This window comes from Hyperolius riggenbachi, chromosome 2 (genome assembly GCF_040937935.1).
Source record: "Hyperolius riggenbachi isolate aHypRig1 chromosome 2, aHypRig1.pri, whole genome shotgun sequence".
Lineage (NCBI taxonomy): Eukaryota > Metazoa > Chordata > Amphibia > Anura > Hyperoliidae > Hyperolius > Hyperolius riggenbachi.
Genome location: NC_090647.1, coordinates 424,589,090 through 424,617,076, shown reverse-complemented (window position 1 = coordinate 424,617,076; position 27,987 = coordinate 424,589,090). Strand labels below are relative to the sequence as shown.

General features: G+C 45.4%; 1 protein-coding gene across 1 annotated transcript in view; it reads right to left on the bottom strand.

Moving 5' to 3' along the window:
• Nucleotides 1-18,606, bottom strand: part of PUDP (pseudouridine 5'-phosphatase) — a 377,760-nt gene extending 359,154 nt beyond the window's left edge. Inside the window, exon 1 of the mRNA XM_068265621.1 lies at nt 18,479-18,606. Within this exon, the coding sequence (XP_068121722.1) occupies nt 18,479-18,548 (70 nt within the window). The 5' untranslated portion in view covers nt 18,549-18,606. The remainder of the gene's footprint in view (nt 1-18,478) is intronic.
• Nucleotides 18,607-27,987: the final 9,381 nt, after the last annotated feature.

Sequence of the window (27,987 nt, the reverse complement as noted above, 5' to 3'; positions counted from 1 at the left end):
TATTTAAAATAACTTTTCAGCACTTTAAAACTGAAAAAAGTACCAAACAGTAGGTGAGAAAGTACAAAACTATTTGAGTATTTTCTTGATATTTGGTGGCTTAAAAGGCATTTTATTGAAAATATCACCTAGGAGAAAACAATTACATTTAATGTGAATACATCCTAATGAAAAGACTTTTATATTCATGAAAGGAACCTTTGCATTAAATTACTTTCCCACTCAACAATATTGGCCCGCACAATATAGTGGAGCAAATAATGACGATTTGTCTATTGAGCCATAAAAAGTTATTACAGATCAGTCTGCTAACTATCGGGTGTTAGAATTTGCTGATTGACTTATCTCAAAGCACAAATCTAAATATGCCATTTGATGGCTTTGCAAGCAGTGTAGCAAAACATTTCAGTGTGAAAGAAAACTTTTCAAGTTAAAATTCGGTTTTAAAATGTTTCAACATGGTACCTGAAGCAGCTGTTATGGCGACATTAAAAGCAGGCTCTGCTGGTGGATCTGCTGAACAGACTAGAGGTTGCAGCCTGCAGCGATGAAGAAAAAAATGTGCTGCAGAAAGTACCGTATATATATATTCAACTATAAGTCTAGAAATTTAGGTCGGACTCACTAAAAAAGTATAGGGGTCGACTTATACATGAGTCACAAGCAACACTGAGCACGCTGAATAATGTGTGTCCTATTAGTGACATTCTCATTTGCAATTTGAGTGACACAGATCTAAAAGTCCTGGCCACAACAATCAACAAGGAAAGGGGCAGGGGGTGAATAATTGCTGCACTCGGAGGCCTGGAGGAGTTATTGGCTGTGTTTAAGGTACAGGAGGGGTTAACGGCTGCAATACTGTATGCAGTGCAGTCAATAATCCCCCTTTGTCCCCCGTCCCTAGTGCAGATGTTTTTTTGTCCTTGGCCCCCACGTGTAGCCAGTAACTTTGGTGGGGAGACTTATACTTGAAACAAAAAATTCCAGCGTAAGAGGGTCAAATGTTGGAGTCGATTTATACAAGAGGTCCACTTATATTCGAGGACATATGGGTAAATGATAAATGGAGTGGTCACTGGAGACTTAGGGAAAAAAAAAAAAAAAAAAAAAAAAAAGGAGGTCCCTATGGTTTAAAAACACGGTTCACCTGAAGCTGTGCTTCTGCTTAGAAATGGCTGGAGTTTCTACAGAAGGATTGCACATATCTTATTGTCCATGAAAGCAGTCTAATGTTCCGAGAGGTGGATAGCTCCTCTGTGGATTTTGCCTTGAGCATGCATCTGATTCAGAAGCTCGTGCTAGTTATGAGTGTGCATATAATCAGGGCGCACAAGCCTTAGCTCAGCTATAACTGATTAGCAGCTGTGCAGTGCAAACAGACTGATTTTGGAATTATGATTGCAGGGATTTTTTCATTATACTGTTTTCTTAGTTATCAGCAATCATGCTTCTAATAACAATCTTTTATAAAATGGGTTCTAATGAACAAAGAAAAATACACATAGGCTTGTAATTGAAGCAAATGCCCAGTATTTCTTTTTTTTTTTTTGCAGAAACAGGACATTAGTAGCCGCAGCACCTGCTTCCTGCTCCCTGTGTCATGCAGGAATATAGGATAAAGAAAGTGCATCAGAGTACAGGAGGAATCTGTAATCAAGTTGACTATAGTTAGTACAATGGATTTGATTAATGAAGATCATGCAGATTTGCTAAATCGTTAATGACACTTCTAAGGGCTCGTTTCCACCATAGCGAATCCGCATGCGGCGCCGACATGCGGATTCGCTTGGTACATTGAAGTGGCCGGGGCTGTTTCCATATGTGCGGCGTGCGGGAGTGATTTGGCGGCGGGCCAAATCTGCATGACGGGACCCACAGAATTCGCCTGCGTCGGGAATCCATGCGAATCGCCGCTAATGTATTTAATAGGAAAAACGCATGTGTTTTTTACATGCGTTTTTACCCGCGATTCGCGTGCGATTTCGCACCTTTTTCAATGTTATTTTGCCCTGGCAGAGTCATGGGTAATTTCGCATGGCACCCTGCCATGCGAAATCGCGGGTAAAAACGCATGCGGAAACGCATCCGCATGCGTTTTTACAAGCGTCGGGATGCCGGCGAAATCGCGTCTCAACAGTGGAAACGGGCCCTCTGTTTTGCGGGTTCTGCGGCTACTTACATATAATCCACACCTAAATTACAAATAACTAGGCAATACCTGTAGATTGTTACATGCATCAGTAATTAAAAAAGGGGATAAATCAAAGTTCTTAAAGCACATCTGAAGTGAGGGGGAAGCCCTCCAGGAGGCGATCGGAGGGGCTGGGGGGATGCCGCTGAGCAGCGGCTATCATGTAGCGAGACCTTGTCTCGCTACATGAAAAAGGAATTTTTTTTTTTTTTTTTAAACGGATTTGCTGCCCCCTGGCGGATTTTTAGCAAACCGCCAGGAGGGTTAAGGAACTGCACTCCTGCCATTTTGTAACAGAAAGGTGCTGCTGCTGCTGGATACCGATGAGGTGAGTGATCAATGGCCTTGTTACAATCTCTGCACCCTCCTGGTGGTATCCACAAGTGTAACTCAGGGTTACCGCGCTAATTGCTGTGAAAGGTAACCCTGAGCTACACTAGGGAATACCACCAAGGAGGTTAACCTCCCTGGCGGTACGCAGTTTGAGGCTGCGTCCGCAGGAGGGATTTTTTTTTTAATTAAAGTTGTTGTAGCCTTTGTAGCTAGCACTAGGCTAGCTACCATTGTCCCCCAAGTGCCCCGGCACCCTTCTTATCCCCCGATCACCGCCGCTATATGTTACCTAGCCACGATCCCGCGAGAGCCGCAGCCTCCCCAATGAGATTTAGTCATCGCTATGGCGACGATCGGACATGACGTCATTGACGTCATGTGCAATCCCGATCCTCCCCATAGCAAAGCCTGGTTGGAGAGGCTGCGCCATCGCGGGATCCGTATAACGGCGGCGATCAAAAAAAACAGAGGAGGGACTTAGGGACAATGGTAGCCAGTGACGTGCTAGCTACAAAGGCTACAACAATTTTCATTCAAAAAATCCCTCTCGGGGCAGAGAAATCCTCTGCGGTGGCTAAGCCAAGTGTTTACAGGTTTAGCTCCTGAAATAATGTCTGTATGGTATTCCAAAAGGTATAGATCAGGGATTCCTTTCCTAATAAAAGTGAAGTGGTAATACTGTTGACATTGCCTGGCTCACTGATGTCTCTGACTGCAATTCACATAGATAAACCATGCTTTGCGTTAAATACAGCCTTTCTTGTCATTGCACAATCCATTTAGCACAGCAGTAGACCACACAAGGAAGACATCAGGGACAATGTATCACACAGTCACAAAGAAATGTAGGCCTCTTTTCCATGGACTGTTGAACTGTGTGCTCAGCAAGCAGTGATTAGGCAGCAGTGAGCAGTTTCCAGGCAGCAGCAGGCATGTGTGAGAGTTTGAGAGGCATTTCACTGTCAATCAACAGTTCATGGCAAAGAGGCCTCAGTGTGAAAGTGGAGCAGCTGCCCAGAGCAACCAGATTACGGGTGTTAGATAATGGGAATTCTGGTTAGCTGCTCAGTAGGGATGATCAATGAGATGCAAATACTTCTGAAATTATGCTAATTTTTATACAAATATATGCAGCTTGAAAAAGGACAAATCAATTTAAAGTGAACCTGAGGTGAGAGTGATATGGAGGCTGCCATATTTCCTTTTAAACAATACTAGCTGCCTGGCAGCCCTGCTGATCTATTTGGCTGCAGTAGTGAACTGAATTACACCAGAAACAAGCATGCAGCTAATCTGTCAGATCTGACAATCTTGTTCAGGGTCTATGGTTGAAAGTTTTAGAGGCAGAGGGACAGCAGGGCAGCCAGGCAACTGGTATTGCTTAAAAGGAAGTAAATATGGAAGCTTCCATATTATTCTCACCTCGGGTTCCCTTTAAAGAGACTCCGTAACAAAAATTGCATCCTGTTTTTTATCATCCTACAAGTTCCAAAAGCTATTCTAATGTGTTCTGGCTTACTGCAGCACTTTGTACTATCACAGTCTCTGTAATAAATCAACTTATCTCTCTCTTGTCAGACTTGTCAGCCTGTGTCTGGAAGGCTGCCAAGTTCATCAGTGTTGTGGTTCTGCTATGAACTCCCCCTTCCAGGCCCCTCTATGCACACTGCCTGTGTGTTATTTAGGATTAGAGCAGCTTCTCTCTTCTCTCTTATCTTTTACAAGCTGGATAAATCGTCCTCTGAGCTGGCTGGGCTTTCACATAGTGAGGAATTACAGACAAGGGCAAAGCTGTTTGCAGGAAGAAAAGAGCAGCCTGACACTTCAGTGGAAGATAGCTGCAGGGGGAAAGAAACACACAAATGATCTCTTGAGATTCAAAAGGAAGGCTGTATACAGCCTGCTTGTGTATGGATGTATTTTCTATGTGTGGACATACTGTACATCAATCTACGGTACTTCCTGTTTTGGTGGCCATTTTGTTTGTTTATAAACAAACTTTTTAAAACTGTTTTTAACCACTTTTAATGCGGCGGGGAGCGGCGAAATTGTGACAGAGGGTAATAGGAGATGTCCCCTAACGCACTGGTATGTTTACTTTTGTGCGATTTTAACAATACAGATTCTCTTTAAGGCCTCATTTCCACTGACAGTGGATAGGCAGTGAAATGCCACTCAAACTCTCACATCTGCTCACTGCAGCCTGGCAACTGCTTACTGCTGCCTGGTAACGGCTTGCTGAGCACACTGTTTAACAGTCCGTGGAAAAGAGGTTTCAACCTGGGTTTAAATTGATTGGTCCATTTTCAAACTGCATACATTTGCATCAACTCAGAAGAATGTGCATATCTGATCAGCTCTACTGCGCTGGGAAAATTTGCCATTTTGCTCCAGTTTTCTTTGACATTGTCCTCAACAAATAGGGCTCATCACGTCATAGGCAGGCAGAGATTACACTAGGTAGACAAAACTCTCCACCCATCTTTATATCTGCCGAGACAGCAATTCCTCATGAAGGCAATTTCAACAGGTAGTACTGCTCATTACAGCCATCAAAGAGCAACTCTAGATTCCTATGCAAATCAGTGGTAAACTTTTTCTGACCCTCCTCTCATTTGGGCCACTTTAAAACCTAAATAAATAAAGAGTAAAAAAAATAAAAATAAAAGGTACAGATTTTTTATGCTCTGATGTCGTCATCATTCTTGTTTAACTGTTCTATTATAGCAGCAGGGTTATGGAGTGGAAGTTGATGCTGCTTCCTGCTCCAACTGACCATCAGACAAAAGATGGTACTTCCTATCTCCTCTGTCAGATCAGACGTTAGTCACTTATACCCAATTTCAAATGGCCTCAATTCACTAAGCATTACCGCATTCGGTAATGCAGAAAACACCGGATATTACTGATTATCTTGCCAAATGCCAATTCACTAAACTTATTACCACACTGAAAAGTAAAATTGACAACTAGTGAGGTAAATGACAGGCTTGTATGGTAAATACTTCACGAAATGTCAAGAAATTGCAATTACCAAAGATTGAAGCATTCGGTAAATCAAGCTAAAGTGTTCAGTATTTACCTCCAGTTCTGACTAGCCGATAACTCTCCATGCAGTAAGGGCCCGTTTCCACTACTTTTCCGATCGCTAGAGCACCACGATAACACGTAAATCGCGGTGCACATTTTCCACTAAAACGCTTTTTTCAGGATTTATTTTTTTCCTGAATCGTGATCACTGGTGCAATTCTCCTCGCGATCACACTACATTCCCAATGGCAGTACAGTGCAATGCGGACAGTGGAAAAATCAGCTTGCGCAAGCGCAGGTGATTTGCGCTTGCAATTACGCTTGCTAGTGGAAAAGGGCCCTAACATATTGACAGATGTAACACACAGCCAATAGGGAGACCCAGGCATTCCTACTTCTCACCCATCCGATACTCTGGAGGGCAGAACATCAAAATGCAGAGCAGAGGACGGGCACATTTTAAAAGGCTTTTCTGTAACCCTTTAGATGTGAATATTTGTAAGCAGAAGAGCTCACTCTGGTGGCTGCAGCACATCTAAAGAGATGCATCAAAAAAGTACTTGTGGGCCTGGCACTAGAGCACAAGCTGGCTATACTGAGGGTATGGTGTACTGTACCGTGCCTCCAAAGACAATATCAATATAGCAACTTGGTAGAAAAACAGAATTTTCTGGGCACCGGTATCAGTAGCAAAAAGACACCTTTATTTCATCCTCAGATCAGAGATTAAAAATGGTCAGATGTATGGCCTGACAGCCTGTTTCGCAGAGTACAAGCTCTGCTTCTTCAGAGGCAAAAAGTTACACTTATACATCATTCCAACATTTAAATACAATAGTAGCAGCTTTACCGCTCTAGAAGACACTCCCCCCCAGCCGAGCGAGCAAACAACGCCACCTCTCCGAGCTGCCGCCGCCGATAAGGGCTCCGCCCCTTCTGGGCACGTCATAGGAGGACCGGCATCCCACATCCTTCTTTCTCCCCTTCTCTTTTTTTCCTTTCCCCTTTCCTTTTCTCCTTTTCTTTCCCTTTCTGGATATCCGCTGCGGCTTTGCGTTCCATTTTAGAACAAGGCTGTTTTTGCGACTCCAATTTTGGTCGGCACAATTCCCATTGTATATGGGACATTTAGCCGGTTTAATGGGTGCTTGTCCATAAACTTTCCTTCCTAATTTAATTCCTTTTTGGATGGTATAATGTACTTTGTTTATAATATGATGTATATTCTATTTTGCCCGCATTTGTTTTGGTTTTAAATGTAATTTTGTCTCTTTTTTTATTGACAGCATTCCGGCTCTATGACGGGTTACCTAGGTAACTAGATGCCCGTCTTTACTCCTCCCTAATACTGCAGTCGTCGTCTCGCGGTGATACGCGATTGGCTCCCTATGTGGGATGCTGGCCCTCCTATGACGTGCCCGGAAGGGGCGGGGCCCTTGGCGGCGGCTCGGAGCGGTAGCGTTGTTTGCTCGCTCGGCTGGGGGGAGTGTCTTCTAGAGCGGTAAGGCTGCTACTATTGTATTTAAATGTTGGAATGATGTATAAGTGTAACTTTTTGCTTCTGAAGAAGCAGAGCTTGTACTCTGCGAAACAGGCTGTCAGGCCATACATCTGACCATGAAATAAAGGTGTCTTTTTGCTACTGATACCGGTGCCCGAAAAATTCTGTTCTTCTACCAAGTTGCTGGATCTAAAGGGATGCACTGGTCAGAAAAAACACAGGCTCATGCACACAGACTCACAACTTCCTGTCTGACCTGCTCCAAAACTGGCGAGAGTTACTGAGCAGTGCTTAGTGAATTGAAGTAGGTTTGTTCGGTAAATTACCAAACGTCTACTGCATGTGGGAAAGCTTTGGAGGAAAAAAAAAAAAAAAAAGTGTAAAATACCAAATGCGGTATTTTACTGACCTAAATTAATTAACCGAATTGCCATTTGTGAATTGAGTGTCTACTCTTAAAGAGAGTCTGAAGCGAGAATAAATCTCGCTTCAGACCTCATAGATAGCAAGGGCATGTGTGCCCCTGCTAAACCCCTGCTATCCCGCGGCTTAACGGGGGGTCCCTTCACCCCCAAATCCCCTCGGTGCAGCGGGGGGGGGGGGGGGGGGAAGCGCTTCCTGGTTGGGGCAGGGCTAACTGCCGCAGCCCTGCCCCACGCACGTCTGTCTGCGCGTATCTCCGCCTCTCCCCCGCCCCTCTCAGTCTTCCTTCACTGGGAGGGGCGGGGGAGAGGCGGCGATGCGCCGCTGATAGACGCGACTGGAGGCAGGGCTAACGGCTGCAGCCCTGCCTCCACTCACGACCAAGTCTACGACCAAGCATTGCGGGGGAGGGTTTGGGGTGAAGGGACCCCCGTTTAGCCGCAGGATAGCTGCGTTTTAGCAGGGGCACACGTGCCCCTGCTAACTATGAGCTCTGAAGCGAGAATTATTCTCGCTTCAGAGTCTCTTTAATAGACATTGTATGTGATGATATTGTTAGAGCAAGATGAATTAGGAACTCATGAGTTTATAAGAATCAGAAACAGTTTAAAGTTTGTGCATTTATACTAAAGACTGTATAGCACATTGTAGAGAAGCAGTACATATATTCCAGCAAATCTTGGATAAAGGATATTCAGAAAGTACTTTACTCGATGCTTAGCGTTTAATATACAAGAAATAAACAGAACAAAAATCAGCTGGCTACATTTATACAAATTACTAACTTTATGATGTTGCTTAACGTGTGAATGGTTAACCTAGTTCCTTGACTTTAGACTGTTTCTGGAACTTACTTTGGCAGTTATGTGGCTGCTTTGTTGATAACGAGACTGAGGTTAGGTTCACAGTGGTCAGTTGCATAAAGCATGCATTTAGGGCTCATTCACACTAGAGGTGCTTTGTGGGGGTTTTTTTGTTTTTTTTTTTTAAAGTGCAGGCGATTTTTTAAAATCGCCCTGAAATTGCTTGTGCAATGATACTCTGAGAGAGTTCACATCTGAGTGGTTCATTTTCGATCCGCTCAGAAAAGCGCTGCCTGTACTATTTGAGGCAATTTTGCCTCAATAGAAGGTATAGGAAAAACGCAAAACGCTCACAAAATTGGATTTGTGCAGCAATTGCGTTAAGAATAAATACATTGTATTTATTAATTTCTGGGTCAGAGTTCACTTTCTGACTTGCATCAGGGAGTGAATTAAAAAAAAAATGCTCGGGAATAGCCCTTAGAAAAGCGCTATTTACAAAAAAGCAATGCCCACCCAAGCGCCGGGGATCGAAAAAAATTGCGTCAAAAAAAGCCCAACGCGAGCGGAACGCAATGTGAGCAAGGCCTAAGCATGTGAACTACAATGGAGACTGGACATAGACTTTAATACAAAGTCTGCATGCAGCAAGTTAGAATAACGCCATCAGTTACAACACAGTATTGTGAACAGGCCCATAGAATTGCATGGGCAGTGAGGTGGTATGCAGAATTATTCCGCAACACATCTGACCACTGAATAGAGCATGATTCTCTGTACAGAGAAACACAGACAGGTATTCAGCTGCGAAATAGCATATTCTGCAAAAAGTGAGGAACTTCATCATTATGCAAGCACACCGGAGCGGTCCTGGAGCGTTTTTTTAAATGCTTGCAGGGGGAAATCCACTTGGCTAATGAAAGTGAATGGGTTGGTGCACACCAGAGCAGTTTGTTTTTTCCACAAATGCAAACTCGGGGGCTGCAGCATTTTTTTAGATTTGAGGAGTTTCTGCCTCAAATATTAAGTATAGGAAAGTGGAAAACCTCTCTGAAAAACATCAGAGCGGTTTTCCAGAAGCTGTCCAGTAACAGCTTTTACTGTAACAATATTTGTAATTTGCTACACAAAAATGCTCCAAAAAATAAAAACGCTAGGCATGTTATGAAAACGTCTCTAAACATGCCTAGAATTGCTCCGAAATCTGCTTCAAAAACCTCTAGCGTTTTGCAGATCTGCTAGAGGTTTTTGGTGTGCATTGGGCCTTTGTCTGCAATGCAGCAGCTTATTTTCTAAAATGTTATCTATTGCCCTCCCTTGCCATTGTTATGTCACCCTTTCTTAAAGAGACACTGAAGCGAGACTAAATCTCGCTTCAGGTCTTATATATAGCAGGGGCACGTGTGCCCCTGCTAAAACGCCGCTATCCCGCGGCTTAACGGGGGTCCCTCCACCCCCAACCCACCCCCCGCAAACCTGGGTCGGAAAAAGGTCGCTGGAGCTGATCTTCCTGGAGGCAGGGCTAACGGCTGCAGCCCTGCCTCCAGTCGCGTCTATCAGACGCGCATCGCCGCCTCTCCCCCGCCCCTCTCAGTGAAGGAAGACTGAGAGGGGCGGGGGAGAGGCGGAGGTACGCGTCTGACAGACGCGCATGGGGCAGGGCTGCGGCGGTTAGCCCTGCCCCAACCAGGAAGCGCTCCCCCGCTGCTCGGAGGGGGTTTGGGGGGACAGGGACCCCCGTTAAGCCGCGCTATAGCGGCGTTTTAGCAGGGGCACGCATGCCCCTGCTAGCTATGAGGTCTGAAGCGAGATCTATTCTCGCTTCAGACTCTCTTTAAACTTTGGGAAAGGCATTAAAAGGAACAAGGACTAGAAGGAACAAGGACTAGAAGGAACAAGGACTAGAAGGAACAAGGACTAGAAGGAACAAGGACTAAAAGGAACAAGGACTAAAAGGAACAAGGACTAAAAGGAACAAGGACTAAAAGGAACAAGGACTAAAAGGAACAAGGACTAAAAGGAACAAGAAATTAGGGAATTTCTAAATTAGTAAGAAAAGAATACAATGACACAGGTTCAGAACAGAGCATTAGATTGGACAATTTGTGTGTGGTCATATCTCGGTCTCTATACTATAGATTAATTTTTTAAACTTCCAGATAGTGAGTAGAGTGCATGCGATGGTTGTGCTGTACTGGTAAGACAACGGTATGTTTCTGCAAGTTGGGGCTCAACTTTACTGTTGCCTTAGGTCCCTTTTACACTAGCATTGCAAGTGTGCGTTGTGTTACCCTGTTTTGCCCCAGAATAATGCAACTGCAATGCAAGTCAATGCAGGGGACCTATTAACTTACTTACAAAGTGCAGTGTGTCGCAGCATGCAGGCACAGTCCGATGGGAATCCCAATGACGTATTTCCGGTCTACCACGGAGTACGTAACAGAGCGGCGCTATGCATATGACCCTAGTGGCACATTTCCACAGGCAAACAGGCAGAGGCAGGCCACCCGGCAGGTCTGAGTTCGTGCTGACGTGATTTCGTGCAGCCCTGGACCAAAGTACAGTGCTCAGAAGAAGGCACGTGCCATCAACTCCCAAGATTGTCAGGACATTGTTGACTATTTAACAAAGAACACCTCATCTTCCGCAGCCCCCAGCACTACTACAAGCACCACACCCGCTACATTTGACACTTTGCAGGAGTTATTAACTGATTCACAGCCATTATTGTTACAACAAGATGAAGGCACTAAGCAAGTTACACCACCTCAGATGTCGGAGTTAGGCGCCACTATGGATGTAAGGTGTGAGGAGGATGATGAAGTACCTGCTGTTGGTGCAGTTTATGAGGTGTCTGATACAAGCGAAGCTGTGGAGGAGAATGATGATGATGATACTGGCATGGATGTCACATGGGATCCTAATAGACATGATGACCAGGGGGACAGTTCAGAGGGGGAGTCAGAGAGGAGTAGACTTGTTGCTGAAAGAAGCAGGGGGAGCTAGTCGTCAAAAAAAGCGTGGCAGTGTCCGGCGGCATGTATCACTACCTATGGACAGCCAGCCAACAGCTGCTGACACCACCGTAGTGCCATCACCCCAGGGCTCAGCGGTGTGGAAATATTTGTGTGTCTGCCTCAGATGAGAGCAATGCCATCTGTACTCTCTGCCACCAAAAATTAAAATAGTGGAAAGGCCAAGACCCGCGTAGGGGGTACTGCCTTACAAAGGCACATGACGAAAAAGCACAAACTGCAATGGGAAGACCACCTGAGCAAAAGCAGAACACACGAGCAAAGTCACCCTCCTTCTCTTCAGGTGCATTATTTTCAGCCACATTCTCCCTTGCACCTTCACAGCCACCCTCCTCCACTCCGCCTCTCACCTTGGACGATTCCTGCTTCTCTGCCCACAGCAGCAGCCAGGTGTCCGTGATGGAAATCTTTGAGCGGAAGAAGCCAATGTCTGCAAGTCACCCCCTTGCCCGGCGTCTGACAGCTGGCTTGGCGGAACTAGCTCGCCAGCTGTTACCATACCAGCTGGTGGACTCTGAGCCCTTCTGAAAATTTGTGGCGATTGCGACACTGCAGTGGAAGATACCAGGCCGCATTATTTCTCAAAAAAGGTGATACCCAAACTGTACCATGAAGTTGAAAGGCAAGTGGTGTTATCTCTGGCACACAGCGTTGGGTCAAAGGTCCATCTGACCACGGATGCCTGGTCTGTCAAGCACGGTCAGGGCAGGTACATTACTTACACAACCCATTGGGTCAACCTGGTGACCGATGGCAAGCAGGGAGTACGTAACTGTGTAGCGGACCTAGTTGTGACACATGCATGGCTTGCAGGCAGGCCTGCTGCCACCTCCTCTCCATGCTACACCCTCTTCACTGTCATCCTCCTCCCCCTCCTCGGCTGGGTAGCAGTGCTACTCTACTGGTGCTGCGATCTCCTCTCCAGCTACACAGCCCCAGCTCCCCAGGGCCAGGTACGACTGTGTCACACCATCTTAGACATGTTTTGTCTCAAAGCCGAGAGTCACACTGGAGCAGCTCTCCTGGCTTCTCTGAACAAACAGGTGGATCAGTGGCTGACCCCGCACCAACTGGAGATCGCCAACGTGGTGTGTGACAATGGCAGCAATCTCATTTCGGCTTTGAATTTGGGAAAGTTGACACATGTACCCTGCATGGCACATGTGCTGAATCTAATAGTTCAGAGATTTGTGTATAAGTACCCAGGCTTACAGGACGTCCTGAAGCAGTCCAGGAAGGTGTGTGGGTATTTCAGGTGGTCCTACACGGCCATGGCATGCTTGGCCGATATTCAGCGGAGAAACAACTTGCTGGTGAGGCGCTTGATTTGCGATAGCCCGACTTACTGGAATTCAACGCTCCTGATGTTTAGCTGCCTGCTACAACAGGAGAAAGCAGTCAACCAGTATCTGCACAACTACAGTAAAAGGACATGCTCTGGGGAGATGGGGTTGTTCTGGCCAAAGTACTGGACACTCATGCAGCTGTTTGAGGAGGTGACAAACATGGTGAGTCACAGTGAAGGTGCGATCAGCAACTTGATCCCATATGCTTTCTTCCTGGAGCGGGCCGTGCGTAGAGTGGTGGATCATGCTATGGAGGAGCGTGAACAGGAGGAAGAGTTGTGAGATCACTTATCAGCAGAACCAGATGTTTCCTCAACACCTGCGGCAGCACAGAGGAAGGGGGGGAGGAGGAAGAGTTGTGTGGGGAAGAGGAGTCCGATGAGGCAAGTTTTTTTTTGAGGATGAGGAGGAGGAGGAGGAGGAGGAGGAGGAGGAGGAGGAGGAGGAGGAGGAGGAGGAGGAGAAGGCAGAAGAACAACCGCAGCAGGCATCGCAGGGGGCTTGTGGTGCTCAACTTTTTCGTGGTATTCTTCGTGGCTGGAGGGAGGAGGAGGAGGAGGAGGAGAAGAAGAACTTACCTCACATCACTGAGAAAGAGCAAGAGGAGATGGATAGTATGTCTGCATCCAAATTTGTGCAGATGGCGTCTCATGCTGTCCAGCCTGTTGAGGGACCCCCGTATAAAAAAAAAAAAAAAAAAAAAAAAAAAAAAAAAAAAAAACCTCAAGGGGAATGACCTGTACTGGGTGGCAACACTACTAGACCCTCGGTATAAGCACAAAGTGGCAGAGATGTTACCAACTCACCAGAAGGCAGAAAGGATGCAGGACTTGCACCACAAGCTGGCAAGTATGCTTTACAGTGCGTTTAAGGGTGATCTCACAGCACAACGAAATAAAAGTGCCACTGCCAGTAATCCTCCTCCCATGTTCACGCAGGCAAGGACAGGACGCTCTAGCGGTCTCATGGTGATGTCGGACATGCGGACATTCTTTAGTCCAATGCCTCGCCTTAGCCTTCTGGATCCACCCTCCACCAACGCCTGGACCGACAGGTAGCCGACTACCTGGCCTTAAGTGTCGATGTAGACACCTGGACTACTGGGTGCGCAGGCTTGACTTCAAGCCAGCGCTGTCACAATTTGCCATTCAACTTCTGGCTTGCCCTGCCTCAAGCGTCCTGTCAGAAAGGACCTTCAGGGCTCGTTTCCACTATAGCAAATCTGCATGCGGGCACCGCATGCGGATTCGCATAGGCAATACAAGTGGATGGGATTGTTTCCACTTGTGCATCGTGCGGGTGCGTTTTGGTGTGCGGGGGAATCGCGGGCGAATCGCCCGCAATGCTTTTAATAGGGAAATCGCATGCGGCTTTGTCATGCGGTTTTCCTCGCGATTTCGCATGTAATGTTATGGAAATTGATACAGGCAGTGACATGGTTAAATTCGCCTGCTTCTTAGCCATGCGAAATCGCAGGGAAAACCGTGCGATTTCGTCCGCAGTGGAATCCAGGCAATTCCACACCGCAACAGTGGAAACGAGCCCTTAGCGCAGCTAGAGGCATTGTCACTAAGAGAAGTCATCTAGGTCAAAGTGTTCAGTACCTCACCTTTATCAAAATGAATGAGGCATGTCTATATATGATATTGAATTCAGTTTATAATTACGTTTCTGACCACTCTGTGTTTCCGTCCTCCCTCCCCTCTCTTCGCCTCTAGTGTCCATTTGCGCTCCACTGATGTATAGGGCTGAGTTGCCAGTTAAACACTGAATGGCGGATGCTTTGCATGAATAGGATGTGCGTATCTGATGATGCGAATGGTTGACACGCCCCCTTGAGAAAGCCGGAAGTGAACCGGAGAAACATGTCGGGTCATCGGCGTGCGGCTGTGACCAACGTGGAGTGAAGCCGCCCCCCGCCATCTCGGACTCTTTACCGCCACATTGCTGCTAGTTGCAGCCTGTATTTCTCCTTATCACATTGCTGCCGTTTGCAGCCCACTTCTCTCCTAGGTTTCTCTGCCGGATCGGACATTGAACATTATATTCCTTGCGGCTGCCAGCATTCCGCAATCGCAACACACTGGTCGGGAGACGCTACCTCATGTATTATAAACTTTGGCATGATATTGCCACGCTCATGACGCATATTACCACTTGACCTGGGTGCTTTCTACTCTACCGCATGGGGGTCATCGTTGAACCGGTAGAGTATGCAGATGAATATTGAATATATGTCATACTGCTTATGCCCCTCGTCTGGCTTGCCATCTTTGAACTGATTTGCCCGTGGAGGTCAATCGTTCTATCTTGCTATATGTGCTTTGTGTGTCCCTGCTTCACTAACATCGTTGGGACCATTGTGCTAATTGATGAACACTATGCTGGTTGGAGAAGGTGGAGTTGCAATCATCTAAGATACATGGGCCATAATTAAAGTGATCACTATAACGAACTCTGCCCCTGTATGTATGTATGTGTGTGTGTGTGGTGGGAGTGATGTGCTGTGAGGGTCGGCCGACTCCACTTAAGGTACACAGTTTTTTTTAATGATTTTTAAGGAAACTATTAATAAAATGTATATGTTTATAGTGTAAACTGCCTATTGGCTTTATTGGAGTGATCTCCTCTTTCCATTTACCCTTACAGTTTCAATTTAATGAATCCCGGAGGGTTACTGCCTGCCTGAAGACTAAGTCAGTCCTCGCACACAGCATCTCTGCCTGCAGGTCGCTTGACTGCCTTTTCCGCCACCACCAACAGGGTCCAGGACTCCAGGTGGATTCCTGAATTTTTAAGGCTAACAAAAACATAACGATTTTTTCTGGTGCGTGTTCATGCCTGTCTAATTTTTCTGGCTGCAACAACAAAACAAAAGGCATGCGCATGTGTCCATTCCCCTTCCTGATCATTACCTTGCCGCGGTGAAAGGGCTTGCGTATCACAATGAAGCAATGACCGCCGGCTATATGAAAGTGTTGGGGGACACACCCAAGATAACGTCGTTGCTTCATTGTGGACAGACCAAAGTCGATCAGCTGGACAATCACTGTTCTATCATTGAGCTACCTCAGCCCGGCAACCATATGGGCTTGAAAACCGCTATCGCCTGCACTCTTGCCATGGTGCGCACCAGTTCAGCACGGCCGTCACTACACAAACAGCTGTGTGCGGTGCGTTACACAGCGAGTTTGGTCTGTCAGTGAGAAGCAGTACACTAATTACACTACCTGATTTATGTATACACATGCAAGATGTCTAAAGCACTTTAGGCCTCCAATTTAGCAATGCAATGTGATTTCTGCCTTTAAAATGCGGCTGTGCGGCAAATCCTGATTTTTCCCTGGGACTTTTGGTGTGTATCCCACTTTGCCATGCCCCCCTCCAGGTGTTAGACCCCTTGAAACATCTTTTCCATCACTTTTCTGGCCAGAATTAATGTTATAATTTAAGTAGGCCTCAGTTATTCGGACTGAGTTTAGGTAAAAGGCTTGTCCGCAGAGTATACCTTTAAAATAAATAGAGTTTCTTGTGATGTAGGCAGAAGCATCTCAGTGTCTGCTTGAAGCAGATGAATAACAAGCAGATACTGAGAACATGTTCCTGAAGGAAGGCCACAGGCCTACACTGCCCCAGACAAATGGACTACGAGATCAACATAGGCCATATTTACAAAATACCACATTCCTGTAAGTAAGTGAAAAGTGGTCATTAAATATTAATCGAGTAGGTGTGTATTATGACACCACGAGGGGTCGAAGCCAATAGCCGGGTCTGGGGGATGGCTAAGATGAGGTCACATTTAACTTTTTCCTAGTCGGTATTAAAGAGCCGAGTGGGCTGACGGAGCTCACTCTGATTCCTACTTTCATGCTCTTCTATCTGCTGACTGGAACACCTAATCATTTCCTTCTTTATGTAATCTGATATAATGTATGCTGTACATAGTTAGTCTAGATGTAACGTAGTATCTACATAAGGAGGACCTGATTACAGTCACTAGGAAGGTAATCACGCCGCTGTAACGCAACATGGAACTTTGCTTTGCTAAGATATGAGGAACTGTATCTGTATAGCTGTGTACTTAATAAACTCCATCAAATTTTGAAGAAGCCTGAGAAAGTCTATCTCCTGCTTGCTGTGATGAGTCATGTGTGCACCTCTCGCTGATGAGTTTGCTGGTGCCGGAGGAAAAGGTGATTTATAACAATTAATGTTTGAAATTTTGTAAGTTCGCCTGCCCATTAAAGTCTATTGCAGTTCGCAAAGTTCGCATGAACACAAACTTTTTCGGAAATTCGCGTTCGAGGTTCACGAATCTAAAATCGGAGGTTCGAGCCATCTCTAACCGTAGCGCCAATGTGTATGGGCCCATTGTGAGACTACTGCAGCACATGGTTGTGCGATAACTTACACTATAACGCAGCACAACAAAGAGCATATTGTAAATAACAATATTTTTATAGCACTTTTCTCCCTGGGGACTCAAAGCGCTGTGACCCTGCATTATGCAGTCTCAAAGGCTCAGGAAAAGAGGTGAGTTTTTAGCTTTTATTATTTTTATTTTTTTATTTTTTTAAAGCTGTCCAAAGAAGCAGCCTCTCGTACTGATTGTGGAAGTAAGTTCCATAGAGTAGGGGTACCCTAATGAACAAATACATAACTGATCAGTGAGTAACCTGAGGCCAGTTTAGCACATGTATAAATACACGGTGGCGTAATGGTTAGCTCTGTCGCCTTGCAGCGCTGGGTCCCTGGTTCGAATCCCAGCCAGGGCACTATCTGCAAAGAGTTTGTATGTTCTCTCCCGTGTCTGCCTGGGTTTCCTCCTGCATTCCAAAAACATGCGGATAAGTTAATTGGCTCCCCCTAAAAATTGGCCCTAGACTACAGTACTTACACTACATAATATAGACATATGGCAATGGTAGGGCTTAGATTGTGAGCTCCTTTGAGGGACAGTTAGTGAATATATATATATATATATATATATATATATATATATATATATATATATATATATATATATATATATATATATATATATATATATATTGTACAGCGCTGCGTAATATGTCGGCGCAATATAAATATTAAATAATAACATACAAACATATCAGTATTAAGTACATTCTGCATTCCAGGCGAAAATAGTGTCACAATTGCATACATTCAACTACATACATTCACTGCAAGACTTATTTCACACACAAAAACAAATCATTAATCAGACCTTTGAAAACTAGTTTTTGAAGTTACAGAAAGGGGTAAGCGCAGGTGGCTGATCATAAACATCATACAGAAAACTGCAAGCTACTCCTGAGCCAGGAGGGGAAGAAAAGTGCCAGCCTGAATTCACGTAGTAATACACATGCTCTGCTACTAGCAGCATTACGGTACAGGAGGTATGTTCTCCACTGAGCCTAAATACCAGCTTCCTGAGCTCTGCAATACAAGCCGCTTTCTCCGTGAGCAGAACAGTAAGAAATTATTCTAGCGCTGATCACACACCAAACATGAAATCTGCATTGCGTTATATTACTAATATTTGCAGAACAGTCATCTGCACAAACGCTGCTGAACGCTCTGCAGAGCTGCTTGGCTTTTCAGGGAGGCGTCTGTGGGGGGAGACGTCAGATGAAAATAATGCTATTAGCAGAAGAGACGTGTCAGAATACGCACGCCCACTGCAGAGAAGTGACCTTTCAGCACTAGCTACAATGTAAGATCGCTGCTGCAGTGTATGACATGACAAGCAGGCGAGCCTTGCCTGGGACACCGTATAATCTCACAGCAGAATCATGTATTGTACACACCAAGCAGGAGGCCGTCCATGTCAAAGATGATGTGGGTGACAGGCTGCAGCGTGGTCCCTGACATCGCCATGCTTGCTGCTGCTTCTTTTACAACCACTGGGCGAAAAACGCCGTTTAGTTGCAGCTAAGGAGGAAATTAATGGGCAGCTAAAGACACACCTCAAGGACAACTATAATCTAACCATGGGATCTAAACCAAATTGTAGTGTCGCCTGGTGCCCTATAAATCATCCACAGCTCGCTCCTTTTTCCTCCGATTCTCCCAGTACCTGGCTGGAAATACAAATGATCTGAGAGGAAAAGAAATCCCCCAGTTAATTTAATCATTTTGTTGCTGGAGAATAGCAAAGGCAAAGAGTGACTTCATTAAAGAAGCAGAAGCATAAATAAATCATAAAGAAAACAAGCTATAGGTTTCCACGTGCAGCTGAAACATTACTTAAGAGAGAAAGGGCATATAAGTAAAAAAATGTAGCAAATACTGTACATGTGTATGCAGAGCTGCAGGCATTTGGATTATATGGACACAGACATAGGATGGGTATAACTGAGGTTTAAGTCAAAAATGACTTTTACTCACCTGGGGCTCTCCTCAGCCCCCTGCAGCTGAACAGTGCCCTCGTCGTGTTCCTCCGATGCGCCTGGACTCGCCGGAGGCCACTTCCGGTTTGGCCGTCACTGGCCGACAGGCTAAACGCGTTCCCGGCCGCAATAGCGCCCTCTATAATGCTATTGCGGCCGGGAACGCCATACCGGAAGTGCCCGCGGCGAGTCCATCGGAGGGACACGGCGAGGGCACCGTTCAGATGCAGGGGGCTGAGGAGAGCCCCGGGTGAGTAAAAGTCATTTTTTTTAGCTGACTTAAAGAGACTCTGTAACATCAAAAACCTCCCCTGGGGGGTACTCACCTTGGGTGGGGGAAGCCTCCGGATCCTAATGAGGCTTCCCACGCCGTCCTCTTTCCCACAGGGGCCTTGCTGCAGCCCTCCGAACAGCCGGCGACAGACCCGACTGTAGATTCAATATTTACCTTTGCTGGCTCCAGCGGGGGCGCTGTGGCTGCTTTCGGCTTGGAAATAGACGGAAATACCCGATCTCCGTCGGGTCCGCTCTACTGCACAGGCGCCGGAAACTTGCGCCTGCGCAGTAGAGCAGACCCGACGGCGATCGGGTATTTCCGCCTACTTCGGAGCCGACAGCCGTCAGAGCACCTGCGCAGGAGCCGGGAAGGTAAATATTGACATCACCCCTGCACGGAGGGCTGCAGCGAGACCCCTGAGGGACGGAGGCTTCCCCCACCAGAGGTGAGTACCCCCCAGGGGACATTTTGACGTTACAGTTCCTCTTTAAGCATTCCTTTAGGGCTGCTTTCACAGTGGGACGTTACAGGCGCACGTTAGAGCAGCCTGTAACTCAGCCCAACTCACAGTAATGAAAAATCAATGGGCTGTTCACAGTGTCCACGTTGCGTTATAGCGCTGGACGTTCAAAGAAAGTGCAGCATGCTGTGCGTTATAGGTGGTTTTAGCTGCGTTAGACTGTTTGCACATGCTCAGTAAGGGGAGAGTCACTATTGTTCCTAGCCACATGGCTAATTAATATTCACTGCACTGTAGTGTTGTCCAGATCATGAACAATTCGGATCTTTGGATCTTTTTTGTGAGTCGAATCATCCGGATCATCACAATGAAGGATTCGGTTCACAGTGGATGTCTGGAAGAAACAGGAACTGCAGCTTCTGTGCACAAGCACAATCTTCCTGCTGCATCTCTCCCTTCCCCATTAGCACCCTCAATGTGCCTTCATTCTCCTGCACCTTTCACTCTGCTGCACCCCTGCTTCCTGCTTCCTGCTTCCCTAGTAAAATGATTCAAAGATTTGGTTCAAAGATCCGGATCTTTTCAATGATCCGATTCGAATCATCCGAATCATTGAAAAGATCCTGACTTCCCAGGATAGTACCAAGAGCCTCATAAGGTAGCTCAATCTGATGTCCAGCTTCAACACCACCATGCGTTGCGTTAGGGGCATGTTATGCGACCATAACGTCTCCTAAAACGCAACGTCTTGGTGTGAAAGAGGCCTAAAGCTGCAGTCATTTCGGACAAGAATCTAGGATGTGTACAGTGGCCCCTGACCACCCTCGATATGCTGGCAGTTGATTGGCCAAGAATAATGTTCTTTCCCTCTCCCTGCCAGCTCTATCGCTTGCCACTCCAGCATCCTTCTTCTCCCCTCCTACAGGCTAGTGACTCATTCGTACAGAACTTGGCCTGAGCGGTCACCCAAGGGAGAGTCCCAATCCCGGGCAGGCAACATTTGTTGTACACATGTACCCAGCTTAACTACTGGATTTCTTTATCGTTTTAGATTAAAGTGGACCACAAGTGTAAATTGCCATACATATTTAATGGACCTTCTCATACCGTATAAAGTTATAACTACCTGCTGGGTCTTCTGCCGTGTAGCTCCACTCGCTGACTGAAAACGTGAGGGCTCAAACCCACTAGCACCCTTTTCTAAGCGCTAGTGATTTGAAAAAGCTTTTGCTAATGCAATTATATGGTACATTTTTATAAAAATTACACCACTAAAGTGGGATCACCCCCATAGCATTGCAGTAGTAGGAGCTTTTCAAATCATAAAGCGCTCAGAAAAGTGTTCCTAGTGGGTTCCAGGCCTAGATCGCTTTTTTGAGCGTTTAGGGCTCTTTCACATCAGAGCTTGCGTTGGAGAACGCTCAAAGCATACGTTTTGTTGTATGCGTTTTAATGCGTTTTGATATGCGTTGCACTGCAGTGAGTGTGCGTTTTTAATCCGTTTTCAATGCATTACAGCACATAGAAAACCGCAGGTAATTTTTTTTTCTTTTAGTTTTCAACTTTCTACATTGTTCCTCTGTTGCATTCTGGGACTGATTGCCTGTGTTAACGGATTAAAAACGTGCATAGTGTGCGTTTTACATTGACTAACATTGTAACGCATAAAGCTAGCGTCGGACGAAAAACTGCGCCTGGGTGCAGTGGAACGCAACGCACAAAAAGGCTGCGTTATATGTGAAAGCTAAAATGAAAGTCTATGGACTTTCATTTCACCTTGGGTAACGCAAACTTTACCCTTTGCGTTGAAACGCAGAAAATCTGCCCTAATGTGAAAGAGCCCTTAGGGAGCGCTTCAAATCGCTAACGATTTCCCTAAATGTTCTTCCAATGTAAATAAATGTAACAAATTCCACAGTACCGATTGCGATTATCATGCAGCATTTTGGGAGCGTTTTGGAAAATTGCTCATGAATCGTTACACATAGCGATTTGTGTGCAATTTTAAATTACTGCACACTGTAAAAATAAAAATAAATTGAAAGGACCAATCAGAATTAAAATCGCAAATCGCTATCGCAATCGCTGGTGAAAAGTTTACACTTTTTAAAATCGCTACCAAAATCACCAGAAAACACTCACAAGTACTCCCCAAGCTTACTTTAGCCAAGTACGAGCTGGTGCACACCTAGAGCGCTTTTGAACGCTTTTCAAAATGCCAGCGCTTTCAAAAGCGCTTGGCTAATGTTTCTCTATGGGATGGATTAGACCAGAGCGATGTGATTTTTCCCAAAATGCAAACATGGGTTCTGCAGCATTTCAGAGGTGATACAGCCTTAATGTAAAGTATAGGAAAGTGTAAAATCACTCTAGATCCGAGCGAATTTTCAAGCAAAAAAAAAAAAAAACTTACACTATCACTTAAAAAAAAAAAAAGCTACACAAAAACGCTCCAAAAATCGCTAGGTATAACTAGAAAATCGCTAGGCACATGCCTAGAATCGCCTTGAAAAATCACTTCTAAAAGTGCTGAGCGTTTGCGATTATGCTAGCGCTATTAGGTGTGCACCAACCCTGACACAGCAAAGTCTTTAGTACAGGAGAATAATCCCAGAGTCCTGTACACTCTGAACATTTAGGCCCCCTGCACACTGCAAATCCGATTTTTGATTCCTATTTTCCCTGGATGCTATAAAAAAAAAGAAAAATGCAGCATGCAGCAACGATTAAAAATCGCATATTGGAATCGCATGTAAAATGGTTTAAAAATTTGCAAATCGGAATCAAATTCGCATGTAGTGTGCAAGAGGCCGATTTTCTCCTGGCAGACTTAAAGTGCTTCAGGGCTGCAGCCATTTAAAGGACCACTGAAGTGAGAGGTTATGGAGGCTGCCATATTGATTTCCTTTTAAACAATACCAGTTGCCTGGCAGGCCTGCTGATCTATTTGACTGCAGTAGTGGCCGAATCACACCTGGGACAAGCATGCAGCTAATCTTGTCAGATCTGCCAATAATGTCAGAAACACCTGATCTGCATATGATTGTTCTGGGTCTATGGCTTAGGGTCCATTTCCACTTCTTAGTGATGCGAATGCGGCTACCAAGCCGCATCGCATCACTTCTGCATCTCTCGATGCGGAAGTCAATTGAGGAGATGGGACGCGGATGCGGCCGTGCGAGAATCTGCAGCATGCTGCAGATTCTCGGATCATGCACGCAGTGGAAACTCTTCCATTGCCGTGCATTTGTTTCAGGATTCCTGCGGTGCGATACGGCTGTGTAGCTGCATCGCACCGCTCCTAGTGGAAACGGACCCTAAAACTATTAGAGGCAGAGGATCAGCAGGGCAGCCAGGCAACTGGTATTGCTTAAAAGAAAATAAGAATGGCAGCCTCCATATCCCTCTGGCTTCAATTGTCCTTAAGGCCTCTTTCACACCAAGACGTTGCGTTTTAGGGGACGTTAAGGTCGCATAACGTGCCCCAACGCAACGTGTGGTGGTGTTGAAGTTGGACGTCAGATTGAGCTGCGTTATGCAGCTCAAAGCAGCCGCTGCAGGACAGTGATGGGAAGTCCGGATCTTTTTAAGGATTGTGATCATTCGAATCGGATCATTGAAAAATCTGGATCTTTGAACCGAATCATTTGAATCATTTTACTAGGGAAGCATTCGGGGGTGAAATGACTAGCAGGACAGGACTTTCCCTGCACTGTACATTCTGTATGTTCCTGTTTCTTCCACACAGACATCCACTGTGAACCGAATCGTTCATTGTGATGATCCGGATGATTCGACTCACAAAAAAGATCCGGATCAAATAAACGATTCGTTCATGATCCAGACAACACTACAGTCCCACCACGAGTCACCACAGTGCAGTGAATATTAACCCATTCAGGTTCTGTGGTTTTCACGAGAGAAATGTTCACCTCCCATTCATTAGCCTATAACTTTATCACTACTTATCACAATGAACTGATCTATATCTTGTTTTTTTCCGCCACCAATTAGGCTTTCTTTGGGGGGTACATTTTGCTAAGAGCCACTTTACTGTAAACGCATTTTAACAGGAAGAATAAGAAAAAAATGGAAAAATTCATTATTTCTCAGTTTTCAGCCATTATAGTTTTAAAATAATACATGCCTCCATAATTAAAACTCACGTATTGTATTTGCCCATATGTCTTGGTTATTACACCGTTAAAATTATGTCCCTATCACAATGTATGGCGACAATATTTTATTTGGAAATAAAGGTGCATTTTTTCCATTTTGCATCTATCACTATTAACAAGTTTAAAATAAAAAAAATATAGAAATATTTCATCTTTACATTCATATTTAAAAAGTTTAGACCCTTAGGTAAATATTTACATTTTTTTTTTTTATTGTAATGGGTTTTTTTTTTTTTATAGTAAACATTTTATTTGGGTAGTTTTGGGAGGGTGGGGGGTAAACAATAGATTTATAATGTAAATGTGTGTTCATTTTGATGTATTTTTATTTTCAGTTGTAGTATTACTTTTTGGCCATGAGTTTGTTTACATGACGTCACTCTAAGCGTAACACACGCTTAGAGTGGCGCATCGAGCAGGGAACGGCCAGAAAAGGCGCAGCTTCCGAGAGAAGCTGTCGCTTTTTCAGTGGGGGAGAGGAATCAGTGATCGGGCACCATAGCCCGATACATTGATTCCCTGGCTACCGAATCCGCGGCCGGGAGTGCGCGTGCATGCGCGTGATCGGCCGCGGGGGCGCGCGGTAGCGCACATGGTTCCTGGACGTAGTTTCTACGTCCAGGAACCAAAATAGGTTAATTAGCCATGGGGCTAGTCACTGAGCATGTGCAAACAATCTAACGCAGCTCTATAGGGGTATAATGTACAGCATGCTGCACTTTCATTTAACGTGCAGCATTATACCCTAACGCAACGTGTGCACTGTGAACAGCACATTGATTTTACAGTGCTGTGAGTTGGGCTGCGTTACTGGCTGCTGTAATGTGGGACTTAAACATCCCACTGTGAAACCAGCCTTAAAGCGGACCCAAACCAAACATTTTTTGAATTCAAAATATTTAGTTGCACCACTCTAACACATACAAAGATAAATAAACACTCCTTCAAGCCTATGAGCATTTCAGTGCATGCTTTTCACCCTTCTCTTTTATAACTAGGATTATACAGGTGGCAGCCATTAGCAATTCCTCCTTTGCTGGACACCTGCTATTTTTCTGTCCCGGCAAAATGAAAGGAAGGGAGGGGTTCCTCCATTAAATGTAAAATATTTTTATATTTGTCATCATGCAGCTGAAAAAAGGCTGCTATTTATTATTATAATTTAGAAAATAGATTTTAGTTCTGAAATCTTGTATTTTTAGTTTGGGTCCACTTTACGGTGCACTCCACAGGCAACCAGGATCACTAGGGATCCTCGCTCAAAGACTCCTTGCTGTTTTTTATGTAGTGCTGGAATTCAAACCTTAGTCAAGGGCCCAAATCCTACATCAACAAACTACCAGGACGTTATCCAGCTGATCGTAGTAGTAGTCCAATTTTTAACAGTGCAGACCCCAGCTTGAGGCTTCACAATATACAGAGGGCAAAATGTCATTGCAGACAGAGCAAGATACATGCCCCTCTAGCAGCTCACCTGCTGCACACTAATCAGCTCCGCCCCCTGCGTAGAGCTTGCTTTTGCTTTGTCTGGCTATATCCAAAATCCAGCATGTACAGGACTTAAAACAGAAAGGCCCATCCAGTATCCTTCCTTCTCACTCTAGAGCTTTTGGACACGGGAACCACAAATAAATAAAATCATAGCAACCACTGGTTGCCAAAATACCCTGGGCTCCTTCCCTCAGTTCACACCTGCCTTAGGCCCAGAAACCATTAGAGTGTTTTTTTTTTTTTTTGGGGGGGGGGGAGGTTTGGAGTGTTTAGGGAACGATTTCAATCGCTAGCGATTTCCCTAAACGCTCTGCCAATGTAAATGGATGGAACTGATTCCACTAATCTGTACTCTACAATTTTTACAGAAAAAAGCATACCATTCTATTCATTATGTTCTCCTGGGCCCCTCTGTGCTGTTTCTGCCACTCTCTGCTGCAAACCTGGCTTGTAATTGCCAGTTTTAGGCAGTGTTTACAAACAAACTAACCAGCCTTTGATAGGCTCACATAAGCAGAGTGTGTGAGTCATACAGAGCCTGCAGTGGGCCTGGAGCGGGTGTGTATAGCTTCTACCAATCACAAGCAGCCCTGCACATTCCACACATTCCAGCCTTAGCCCGACTGTGCCTACAGAAGAAAACGGATTAGATCATATAACAGAGATAACACAGTCACTGTGCAATTAGGAAAAGCTGCAGTAAGCCAGAGCACATTAGAACAGGCAAAGGAACTTATAGGATAGAAGAACTAAGTGTAACGATTGTGGAACTTTCTCCGTGATCAGCGCACAACGCGTGCGCTGACACGGCGGAAATCCTCCACAAGCGTATATTTGCAGGCACCCAGCAAAAGGTGCTACGCACCCGTAGAGGGAAATTCCTGTCGGCAGATGGCGCTGGGGAGTGCAGAGGAACCAATCCTCTATACCTCCACAAATGCCAGACAGGAATTGTACGAAGCGCAGAACGCAATCGCAAGAGAGGCGATTGCGAATGAGAACGAGCAAAGGGACAGGTTGTATGTGTGTGCGCCAATCCAGTCGCCACCCCGCGACCGCACACACACAACAGCAGATATGAAATAGGAACGCGATCGCGAGAGGTGCGATCGCCAGACGAGACACAAGGCAGATCAGGACAGAATACGAGGTTAGCAAAGGCACAGCAAATAATACAATGAGGAGATACGGAAAATAACAAACGCTAGCTAACCGCGAACACCGCACTCATTCGCAACAGTGCACGCGGTTATGCGCGGTCTCCACGTGATAAGCACAATAGAGACAAGCACGCCTAACTTACCATTAACAGACAAACATGAAACAGAGGACGCGAGCGCTTGCTTAACGGTTACCTCACCGAGCCTCCAGCAAGCGTAGCAGACAAGACAGACACACGAAAACCGGGACAAGCGAGAGACAGGATCCACAGCACCAGCGAAAAGTGGCTAGCGCGATCCAAGTACAGAGTAGCAGAACAGAAGGATCCCCAGCGCTAGCGAAAAGTGGCTAGCGCGATCCCAGAAGAGAGAACAGAAGGATCCCCAGCGCCAGCGAAAAGTAGCTAGCGCGATCCCAGGAGACAGAACAGAAGGATCCCCAGCGCTAGCGAAAAGTAGCTAGCGCAATCCCAGGAGACAGAACAGAAGAGATAGCTGGTAGCAACCGCTGCACCAGCTATACTCCAAGAACAGAGATCAGAACCATTTCCTGTCGACCACCATAGGGACAGGACAATGGCAACAGGCAAGACAAGACAGAACAGGCAATACAGATAATACAATCCTAACTGCACTAGGGAAATCTGCCTAGCGCAGATTCAGGAATTATTCTAAGCTGATGTTCAAACAGAGAGCAAGGCTGACACCCCACCAGGAGTGTTACATAGGACGAAATCCTTATGAACAGCGAAGCATTGTGGGAAAGACATAGTACTTATAGTACACGCCTCCAATGAAGGTGGCCAGGCAATTTGCATGACAACGTATGCAAATTCCTCTGCAAGCACAAGCTGCAAAACTGACAGAAGCTCTTCTTTCCAGAGTCCTGCAGCATGCAAATCAAAACAATAGTCAAAAAGCTGCCTGCCTGCACAGGCAGCTGAGCAAATCATCACACTAAGGCTGAACATTTTGTTACAGAGTCTCTTTAAAGAGGTTAGGTATAGGGTCTCAGAGAAAAAAAAACAAATATATCAGTAGCTAAATATTGGCTGTACTTACATTACATATGCATTTTACTGTCCACGTTTGGATTTCACAGAATTTTTATATAGTATTTGCAGAGAATGATGCTCCTGACAGCTCATGGCAGGTTCCATGTTTGTCTGTCTTGTATGAAGCCAATTGTGATGTCATATCCTCCCTTTCCTTGCTTCCTGATGATTCGACTCACAAAAAAGATCAGGTTCAAAGATCCTAATGGTTCATGATCCGGACAACACTACTGTGCAGTGAATATTAATTAGCCATGTGGCTAGGAACAATAGCGGACTCACGCAGTATACTCTAACCGAACATGT